Source organism: Phyllobates terribilis, unplaced genomic scaffold (assembly GCF_046119375.1).
Source record: "Phyllobates terribilis strain yellow unplaced genomic scaffold, ASM4611937v1 Scaffold_65__1_contigs__length_7625178, whole genome shotgun sequence".
NCBI classification, from domain to species: domain Eukaryota; kingdom Metazoa; phylum Chordata; class Amphibia; order Anura; family Dendrobatidae; genus Phyllobates; species Phyllobates terribilis.
The window spans coordinates 1,917,109-1,928,651 of NW_027362825.1; the positions used below are offsets into that span (position 1 = coordinate 1,917,109).

Sequence of the window (11,543 nt, forward strand, 5' to 3'; positions counted from 1 at the left end):
TCCCTATTAGGGCAGAGAGTGAACCTCCAAAGGTGCTGTCGTGGAAGATTCCTAGAAACCGAATTACCAGTATGTCCAATTTCAGATTTTTCTACCTCAGGCATCAATAGACTATAAATATACTTAATAAACAAAAGCTAAAAGAGCAGATGAACATAGTATAACAAGTCTGAAATGCGCATGTGATACTGACATCAAAGTTTCACCACATTTTGGGACAAATGTTTTCATTCAGTAGCGGACAACCCCTTTAACTTTAACTGCAGGGTAGTGATGAGTGAGCGTGCTCGTTTAACCCTTTCGCCGAGCTCGCTCGGGTGCTTACCTAGTATCTTCTGCAAGCTCGTATATTAAGTTCAAGTCCCGGGCGTCTGCATGATTTATGGCTGTTAGTCAGCTTCACCACATGCAGAGATTGCCTGTTTGTTAGGGAATCCTCACTTGTTGAGGCTGATTATCAGTCACAAATCATGCAGGCAACTTAATAAACGAGCATGCCAAAGATACACGAAAGCACCCAAGAGTGCTCGGCGAAAGCGTTAAATGAGCATGCTCGCTCCTCACTACTGCAGAGTCATCACAAGGAACATTTAAAGATTTTCACCTATTGACATCAATGGACTGCATTTGTATTAAACAGATTGTATTGCGTCTTCTAGAGATGTTTTGTAGGTGCTGTTTTCTTTGGCAAATAGATGAGAATCAAGCAAGGGACTCCCCTCAAATAACAGGAAATGTCCTAACAGCATATTGAAAATTAGAAAAACCCTTTAATATTTCTCTATCAGTCAATGGATGTCTACTTTCTACATGGGCAAACACAAAAGTGACCAATAGAAAAAAATGTTCTACCAAAACTCATTGAAAAATATAATCAAAATCATCAAGATCAACTATAGCTAAGAGCGTATAAACATCAAGGCCAACTACCACCAAGGGTGTATCACCATCAAGGCCAACTGCAACCAAGGGTATAAAATATCTAAGGCCAACTACCACCAAGGGCATAAAAACATCAAGGCCAACTACCGCCAAGGGTATAAAAATATCTAAGGCAAACTACCACCAAGGGCATAAAAACATCAAGGTCAACTGCTACCACCAAGGGTGTATGAATATCAAGGCCAATTACCTCCAATGGTGTATAAACATCAAGGTGAACTACGACCAAGAGCACAAAAACATCAAGGCCAACTACCACCAAGGGCGTATCTACAGACATGCCAACCATTAACTTTTCAGGGCATATATATGTTTATGGTCACAATAACCCATCTTTTACACACATTAAACACAAGTATTATGAATGACACATGTTAGGTTGGGGGAGCTGTGACAAAATTTGCATCTGATTGACCCAATATATGATATTTACTTTACACAATTTTCCACCTGAATGTAGAGATTACCTCCAGATTACTGTTGTAATAACTGTCCCTGTGTTACTCTTTTATAGTTGGATAATTGGTGCAGCAGTGGCTGATGCCTTCTATTCCCCTAATTGCAATCAGATTGGTGAGTTACTCAGAAAAAGGGTTCAAATTGGTGATGAACTATAGTTTTGGTTGGGTTACCATAGTGTCAGGTATGCCAAACCCAATGTTACTCACCCAATTCATCTCTTGTCTATATCATTAGATCAATTACAGCTAATAACTATTTTATTCTGTGCTTTACAGTATTTCCTGCTGGGATCCTTCAGCCTCCATTTTTCAGCAAACAACAGCCGCAAGGATTGAACTTTGGTGGAATCGGTATGGTCATTGGTCACGAAATCACTCACGGCTTTGATGATAATGGTAATGATGAGAAGTAACTGATGCTTTACTACTACGTCATTGAGGTTCCAGTGGTACATTTATGGAATAAGTAAATAGTAGTTCTGTATGTTTTTTTTTTCCTTTTATAGAAACTTTATTGCAAAAATAAGAAAAACAAAAACAAGTCTTCCACATCCTTGAGGCCAGCTCTAAGGGGTAGATACAAAGGAGTTTCTGTTAGTCACGTTGGACAAACAGGTCTAGATTCAGAAATTAGCCGTTATTCATAACTGTCATAGCTGTCTCTGTATGAGCCTCCGGACCTATCCCCGTAACTGCCTTGGCTTCTGCCACTTCCATAGTAGTCACAAGATCCACCACCATATCCTCCACTCCTGTTGTCAAACCTGCTGTTTCCATATTAATCCAAAAAGTGAAAAGCCTATTTGGGACAATACTTCTATTCAACAAACACCCGATCAGGTCAAAAAAGTATAGATGCACAAATTCGATAAAAAGATTTTGAAACTTTTATTGAATTATTTTAAAAGAAACACTACTGTCCCTGAAGAAGCTGATTGCGAAATGCGCATTGGGGCAGTCCTTAACTGCAGTTGAAAGGTTGTATTGTCTCTATTTACATTCTGTTTATCTCTATGCCTGATGATAACATCTGTTTATTTCCATGCTTGGTGATACCATCTATATTTTGTGGGCCATGATTGACTTTGCCCTACATTGTCACTTCTCTACCATTTGTGGGCTTTATGGCTTCTTTCTATATGACCTATTGACATATTTATAGATATATACCTTTACGGCATTTTGACTACATTTTTTATGCTGGATACTTTAAGGTGGGTACTTGTAATCCACTAATGCTTACTAGATGAATGAATTTTGGATACTGATCCTTTATTTATTTATTTATTTATTTATTTAATTCTTCATATATTTATCACTGGGTTCATTGATATGATCTCCTTTTGTTAGTCTTGTTAAACAGAATAAATGATTGATTACCCTTGTTATTAGCACTGCAGGCACCTTCATTGGTTCACTTCTCCTTTATGTGTGTTTTTTAAATTTCTTTTAAAATAAATCAATAAAAGTTTCAAAATCTTTTTATCGAATTTGTGCATCTATACTTTTTTGACCTGATCGGGTGTCTGCTGTTTCCATAACCTCGGTCTCCACCACCACGTCCTCTACCACCATGGAAGAATCCTCTGCCACCTGAAGAGCCTCCTCTGTAAACCCCACGTCTTTCACCAGACGACTTGCCAGCCTGGTCTACACGAATCTGACGCCCATCCACAGCCTATATACAACTTTCAAAAGCTGATGAAACTCTGATGGCAAAAACTGACACTTTAACCAAATACTGATCAAACACAGATCAAAATCATTGATGAAACTTGCACCGTTTTTTTTCATACGATAAAAAACTCTGACCTCTGAATGAGCTCTAACAGTTATAGTCAGTGAAGCTCAGCATCATGTATATGGATTATGCTCAATGATGGTTGTTATTTAACAGGAAGGAATTTTGACAAGGACGGAAATATGTTTGATTGGTGGAGTAACTTCTCTGCAATGCATTTCAAAGAGCGGTCCCGATGCATGGTCTACCAATATGGCAATTACACCTGGGAATTAGCTGGGGGGCAAAATGTGAGTATGTTTTTCTCTTTTTCTAAATATGCCATCAGAGATATATCTCCCAGTTGACTGAAAACACCAGTGAAATGGATGAGATGACCAGACTGACTGAATAAGATGTCTGCATGGGCAAACACTTGACAGACGAGGTTTAATGTTGATAAGTGTAGAGTAATGTACCTCGGCCGGAGTAATCCTATTGCTGCATATATGTTAAAGGTAAATATACTCAGGACTATAGAACAGGGCAAGGACTTGGGTATTCTGATTACAAGTAAGCTGGGCAGCAGTACTCAATGTCAGGCTGCAGCTGCAAAAGCAAACAAGATTTTAAGATGTATAAACAGAGAGAGAAAATCCAGCGATCCAAGTGTATTGTTACCCCTTTATAAATCACTGGTGAGGCCACATCTAGAATATGGGATCCAGTTTTGGTCCTCACATTTTAAAAAGGATATTCAGAAGTTAAAGTCAGTTCAAAGACGGGCAACTGGATTATTACAAGGGACGGAAGGCCTCTCATATGATGAGAGGTTGGAAAAGTTGGGCTTGTTTTGCTTAGAAAAAAGACGTCTCAGGGGAGATTTCATTTATATGTATAAATACATTTGTGGTCAATAGAGAGGACTGGCACATGACTTATTCCTTCCAAAAACCTTACAAAGGACCAGGGGGCACTCATTAAGGGTGGAAGAAAGGCAATTCCGGCAGCTAAATAGGAAAGGGTTCTTTACAGTTAGAGCAGTCAGAATGTGGAATGCCGACCACAAGAGGTAGTAATGGCAGACACTATAACAGCTTTTAAAAAAGGGCTGGATGATTCCCTCAGTACAAATAATATTGTGGTTGTAGGGCTACTGCCAGATTCCCTGCATGGTGTCCCTTCCCCTTCCATGCAGGGACGCTGACTCAATCACTGCCAGGTCCTCAGCATGGACTCTAGCATGCTCCTGCTTCTGTGTGTGCCGCACTGTGTCTCAGAGGCACACCTAGTATGCGCTCCCCTGCTCTTAAAGAGGCAGCGTGCGCACATCGTAAATGTCCCCAGCTATCAGCTGGGAGGCATTTAGTTAATGTGATTACCTGCAAGGTGTCTCCCAGCCATTAGCTAAGAGGCATCTTGTATAAAAGCCACCATCCCCAATTGGGAGGTGCCTGAGCAACCCCTATAGTTATGGAAGGTGGTTTGGTGTGTGTAACTGCATGTTGCCAGGTCCTTCGTCCTTATTCTGTTAAAACTATTCCTGTATCCTGTGTCCCTTTAGTCCAGTATAGTTTGTCCGTGTTCCTGTCACCGCTTCGGCGGTGTCCATATCCTGAAAATGACTATGCAGTACCTGTCTGCTACTCTGGGGCCTGAAGGCTCAATACCCAGGCCTGAACCCTTAACCTGTCCCAGTGGCCATCTTGTCTGCACAGTCTGAATATGTCCCAGTGGCCGTCCTGTCTGCACAGTCTGAACCTGTCCCAGTGGCCATCGTGTCTGCAGTCTGAATCTGTCCCAGTGGCTGTCCTGTCTGCACAGCAGATCCTGTCCCAGTGGCCATCCTGTCTGCACAGCAGAACCTGTCCCAGCAGCTGTCCTGTCTGCACAGTTTGAACCTGTCCCAAGTGGCTGTCCTGTCTGCACAGTTTGAACCTGTCCCAGTGGCAGTCCTCTCTGAACAGTTTGTACCTGTCCCAGTAGCTGTCCTGTCTGCACAGTTTGAACCTGTCCCAAGTGGCTGTCCTGTCTGCACAGTTAGAACCTGTCCCAGTGGCTGTACTGTCTGCACAGTTTGAACCTGTCCCAGTGGCAGTCCTCTCTGAACAGTTTGAACCTGTCCCAAGTGGCTGTCCTGTCTGCACAGTTTGAACCTGTCCCAGTGGCTGTCCTCTCTGAACAGTTTGAACCTGTCCCAAGTGGCCGTCCTGCCCTGTTGAGAATCTGAATTAATGTTATTTACCCTTGGGGTCAGCTGCTACTGCAGAAAGCCGCCCTGAAGTGTCACCTTACAGCTATCAGCCGCGCAAGCCTGACCTCACCACTACAGGCTCCTGCGAACATCAAGGTAGCTGCATAGTTACGCCCCTCCAGGGCAAATCTGCTTTGTGGCATAGTGGGTCCACGAATTACGTGCTACACCTATATAAATAATCTAGTGATACAGAATGTATAACTGGTGGAGAAAGGTGGAACTTGATGGACCTTAGTATTTTTTCAATCTATGTAACTATGTAATATAAAACTAAATCAATAGTGCAAGGTAGTTGGGCACTTCTGTATTGTCTTTATTGACAGGTTTATCCCACTGGAGCATGTGCTATAAGTAGAGAATATGAAGAGGGTGGTCTCAGATGCTTTTATATTTATGGTAATCTACATGGAATTAAAAAGATTAACAGATAATGTTTACTAATTGAGACAAATGGATTCTGGAGGCGCTCCCATGGAAGGTTTAGTAACCAAAAAAAATTGTTGAATCTTCCAATTGTGGTGCAATCACATGGAGGATATTCCACCATATTTTTTTATCCAGGGATTAATATTTGTAGGTTTATTAAAAAAATCATAAAACCATGAATACACATAAGGGACATGGATGTACAAAAGGGAAAGGGAGAAGGAAGTCTTTAAAAAGGATCACACAACGCGTTTCTGCTCATAGAGCCTTCATAAAGGAAGCCTATAACATACTGTCTGACACCAAATATTACAAACCAATTACATCTGACCCCACTGATGTCTTTGAAAAAGAATATAATAAGCTGATACAAGAAGCCTTTCAAGCTAAGATATTGAATAAAAGAGAAAAGCGTTATCTAACAAATAATAGCCCAAATCAAGCTTTCTTTTACCACCTACCAAAAATACTCAAAGACACAAAGAATCCCCCCGGAAGACCCATCATATCAGGGATAGGCTCTCTCACTAGCTCTCTATCCCATTTTATTGATCTTTTTCTTCAGACTTATGTCCTTAACTTACCATCCTTTTTAAGAGACTCATCCCAACTCATTCTGGAGACAAAGGATCTACAATGGGGAGAAAACTATATGTTTCTCACCCTAGATGTATGTGCTCTATATTCCAACATAGAACACAGTTTAGGTCTTGATGCAGTAGACCACTTTCTATCAGGGGGCAAAAAATATACCACCGGAACAAAAAACATTCCTGTTGAAAGGTCTAAGATTCATTTTGGAGCATAACCTTTTCTCCTTTCAAGATAAGATGTACCTCCAGCAGTTCGGGACCGCGATGGGGACTCGGGTCGCACCCAGTTTTGCAAATCTTTTTATCGGGCGATTCGAGTCCCTATCGCCTATTACATCTCCAAAATATACCGAACATATATGTTATTATCATCGATACATCGACGATTTATTCCTCATATGGAATGGTACAGAAGAGGAAGCGTCTTCCTTCATCAACGAACTAAATCAGAACAACTGGGGAATCTCATTCACAAGCAATATGTCCAGAGAAAGAATTATTTTCTGGACTTGGAATTATTTACTAAAGATCAAACCATTCAGAGCAAAACCCATTTTAAACCAGTTGACACCAATGGTTATTTAGATTTCTCCGGCGCTCATTACCCCAGATGGAAACATAACATTCCATCCAGTCAATTTCGCCGGATCAGGCGCAACTGCACTTCCACAATAGATTATATTGAACAATCTAAAATCAAAATATCCAGATTCGAAGATAAAGGTTATCCAAAAGAATTGATCCAGTCCTCCTACCGAAAAAACCTGACACTTACACAAAATATTTGCTTAGAAAATTCACAAAAAGATTCGGTAAAGGATATATCAAAGTGGAGGTACAGTTTTATCACTGCATTTAACAGTGGTAATTCAAACATCCGTAGAATACTAAAGAAGTACTGGTATCTTATCAAAAAAGATCCAATTCTGAAAGGGATGGTACCCTCTAGACCCAGCATAGTTTTCAGAAGAGGTAAGACTCTAAAAAATAACATAACACCGAGTCTTTTAAGAGATAAGGAGGTAAACGACAGGAATGCTAAACATCAGAAAAAAAGAGAAAATGGGAATATCTAAATGTGGAAATACAAGATGTCACTGTTGTAAGATTATCAATTGGGATATGAGGAAGAGTATCCACACTAAGAATCCCAAGATGACCTTAAAACCCACCCAAGAGCTCACATGCAGCTCGGAATTTGTCATCTATGTGGTAACATGTAGTTGTGGGTTACATTATGTAGGACGGACCACCCAAACACTACGAAGCCGTATGAATGGCCACAGGCATAACGTTAAAAATGGGTTTCTCAAACAGAGCCTTTCCAAACATATCACTCTTGTGCACAACAAGAACTTTGACTCCATAACAGTTACACCCATAGAGCAAATTCCACCACTCACCAAGAACAGAAAATCGGTCCTCAATGCGTAAGAATCCTACTGGATCTACAGACTTGGTAGTCTGTATCCAGATGGATTAAATGACACAGTTGAGACATTATAAGAGATATGTAGTTAGCTGAATAACACCACTTTTTCCATGGCAATTAACATCATGACACTTACAGTAAAGTCCTGTATCAAAACTAAGGACCTGTGGCATCTATCTGGCAATCCCTGATATCTCTCCAATACATCATATGTCTTTGACCAGTTGGTCTCATTTGACCTCCTTCTCATATAACCTGTTTATATGTGCAAATCACTCCATCTGAGGATTAACATTAACGTTGTAGTGGCAAGTAACATCAATATACGCGTCATTGGTTTTTATTTTTCTTTCAAATTTTTTTTGGTTTTTGTTTTTTTATTTTTATTATTTTTTTAAATTATTATTATTTATGTTTTTATTTATTTATTTATTTTTATTATTTCCATTTTTATTACTTTTTATTAATTTATTTTTTTAATTATTATTATTATTTTTTTTATCTTATTTTTTTTTTGTTTTTGTTTTTTTTTTTGTTTTGTTTTGTTATTTTTATTTTATTTTATTTTTATTTATTTATTTTTTTTGCTACCCATCATATCAGTCCAATGCCTCCCTAAATCAATTTTTAGATTTCTTGTAGGAACTCCACACGGTAGATAATTATAGAATTTGACAAAATAGTTATTTGGTTAACATAGGCTTGCAGCTCACATTTGGGTGATGATTTTTAAAATTTGAGCAATGACACTATTGGTAAGAAATATATGTATACAAGAGTCCACCTATATTCATCAATTAGACTCCAAACTCCACAACAGAGAAGAAGAGTAGATTGGAGTTGGATGTTACCTCTGAGGGTGACCCCACCCACAAGTAAAGATGCTGGGTATAAGAGTTCAGTCAAACCTAAGGTCTCATACACACCTGATGAAGGCTCTATGAACAGAAACGCGTTGTGAGATCCTTTTTAAAGACTTCCTTCTCCCTTCCCCATTTGTACATCCATGTCTCTTATGTGTATTCATGGTTTTATGATTTTTTCATAAACCTACAAATATTAATCCCTGGTGGAATATCCTCCATGTGATTGCACCACAATTGTAAGATTCAACAATTTTTTTTGGTTACTCTTTCTTCCACGGGAGCGCCTCCAGAATCCATTTGTCTCAATTTGTTCACGTGGTGGCTGTCTGTCAGGTAGAACAAATATACCTCCACCGTCTATGGAAGAGCTGCAAACCGTGGTCTGAGAACCCAAATAACGGACAAATTCCTCAAATAGAGTTGTGCCTATCAGAACAACTTGCTCAGGTGAGCATAAAAGATTTTATATTTTTTTTTAGTTTCAAGTCTCTACTTCCTACGCTCAGGTAGCGCTCTCTTTCCCTTTTTCCTCCACTTCTTTCTACCCAGGAACCATCAGATAATGTTTACTGGAAGTTTCAATGATATCATTCACATATAGTGTACAACACTAGACCATAATACATCTAATAAAAGAGAAAAAGGAAGGAAGGAGGAAAGGGAAAAGAGACAAAGTTTAAATGGGTTAAAATGTAAATAAAATACAAATTTTAATCACATTTCTTTAAAAAAATACTATATTAGTGTGATTTATTCCTTAGTCATTTATGAAATTAATCCAGACCAAAAGTTTCACAAAACCAATAGTTGGGTAGTGAAAGGGAGTGGTAAACCTAGACTACTATTACTGGAATAAAAATAATATTTGTCAATTAAAATGTTATTTGAGGAGATAATCACACAGAGCTAGTAAGAACTCCAGTAAAACCATGGTGTATTAAACCTACTGTATGATTAGTCCAATTTTTTTAAGACGTCTTATTTCAGACAATTTCTGCCACGGCTGTAGTTTGTTAAAACATGACAAACTGAGCTGTAATCGCCTTCCCCGGGTCCAACGGCGAGTCTCAACCGCTGCTTCTGGTGCCTTGGATTGGCTGCAGCGCTGACGCCACATCCACAGTGTGGTAGTCAATCAGTGAGCTTAGCGGCTCTGAATAGGGTGCTTCACCTACACAACCAGAGCAGCCGAGCTCATGATTGGCTGTTGCGCTATTGACATAACTTCAGCACCGCATGCTGGACATGGGTGCAGCGGCAGAGACTCATCATTGGACCTAGTGAAGGTGAGTTCAGTGTAGTTTATGGTTTAAAAAGCTGTAGCAGAAATTGCCTGAAAGGAGATAACCCCTTTAACCTATGGTGTGACTAAGTAGATCCAGTTGGTCCACTTCAAGTTCCTTCTCTTTGCTTTGTCTGTTTACTGATCCGTTGACCAGAAACCTCTCATTAAAGCATTCATATAACGTGTGATTTTAGAAAGAAGACAAGTCCCTTTAGAAGACCACATAAATTATATAAATTCATGATTTCTCATTTTTTAGGTAAGTGGTATCATTACCCTAGGAGAAAATATTGCAGATAATGGCGGAGTCCGACAGGCTTACAAGGTAAACTATTATGAGGTGTTTTTTTCTTCAAACTTGTTATTGTCAGTGGAAATGAATGGAGGATTACAACGTTCTGACATTGAAATGTCACAATAATTAATGTCCTTCATGGTTTTTAGGAAGCGACTCAGTATTTAATGTGGTCAAATCTGCAATCTTTCATGACGAGTTAGTTACAGCGTCAGCCTAAACATGCAGCCGTCGAGCTCGGGTCTCTGTATACTGGTGTTTTTCATTTTTTTAAATTTAATTTTAACAACAGTTAATCTCCTGCGAGAGTCTTCTGTCTCCTTTGTATATTAAGGACTTAAGTATTTAGGGTAGAGGTATTACTTGAAGCTCCTGGACCCCAATACAAAACACAACTTAGGTCTATTGCACTCCCGAGAGTTATTGCTCTAAATATTAATCAAAATACAAGACAACTACTCACCAAAAGCATAAATGTCTACTGATGGTTTGGCCATAATTGGCCCCGGTTCTAGAGTCTTGAGATTTGATGGTTATGGTGAAGATTTTTTTTGGTTGACTTATAGGCATATCTGAAATGGGTGGAGAGACACGGAAAAGAGCCCAGGCTCCCCGGATTGGACCTGACGCACAAGCAGCTCTTTTTCCTGAACTTTGCACAGGTGAACTTTATAGGCTTTTTGCAATACTGTTAGTCTAATATACAGTAGGTTATAGATATTATCATTTAGCAAAATAGTGCTGGTTAGAGGTACTTATTTCATATTACAAGAGAGTACTATTAGTATAATACAAGGTATTGATGCCTATTCCATATTACCAGGCAGTACAGTTACTATAATATGGATACTAGCTTGTTATTCCATATTGCTAGGCTGTAGTGTTACTACAATATGGGTAATACTTATTCCATATTCCTAGGCTGTAGTGTTACTATAATATGGGTTATACTTATTCCATATTACTAGGCTGTAGTGTTGGGATAATATGCGTTTTAGATACTTTTTTCCATATTGTAAATGAATGAGAGCTATTGGTAGAATTTCAGATATTGTTACTTATTTTATCTTATGCTCAGTATTGTTGGAGCAATGTAGGTAATTGAGATATATATATACAGTACAGACCAAAAGTTTGGACACACCTTCTCATTTAAAGATTTTTCTGTATTTTCATGACTATGAAAATTGTACATTCACATTGAAGGCATCAAAACGATGAATTAACACATGTGGAATTATATACTTAACAAAAAAGTGTGAAACA

General features: G+C 38.9%; 1 protein-coding gene across 1 annotated transcript; it reads left to right on the top strand.

Annotated features, from left to right (window-relative positions):
• Positions 1-1,220: 1,220 nt before the first annotated feature.
• LOC141193165 (membrane metallo-endopeptidase-like 1) lies at positions 1,221-11,245 on the top strand. Its single transcript, XM_073662097.1, has 9 exons — positions 1,221-1,297; positions 1,457-1,515; positions 1,680-1,799; positions 3,301-3,434; positions 10,242-10,307; positions 10,427-10,475; positions 10,844-10,939; positions 11,050-11,103; positions 11,199-11,245. Exons 1-9 carry the CDS (start codon positions 1,221-1,223, stop codon positions 11,243-11,245), a joined length of 702 nt encoding a protein of 233 aa, XP_073518198.1.
• Positions 11,246-11,543: the final 298 nt, after the last annotated feature.

Excerpts from the sequence above, each read along its gene's own strand:
- LOC141193165 (XM_073662097.1), top strand. The coding sequence starts at position 1,221 with ATGCCAACCATTAACTTTTCAGGGCATATATATGTTTATGGTCACAAT. Across the intron at positions 10,308-10,426 it reads GAGTCCGACAGGCTTACAAG|GAAGCGACTCAGTATTTAAT; the intron begins GTAAACTATTAT and ends CATGGTTTTTAG. Across the intron at positions 10,940-11,049 it reads TTTTCCTGAACTTTGCACAG|AGAGTACTATTAGTATAATA; the intron begins GTGAACTTTATA and ends TCATATTACAAG.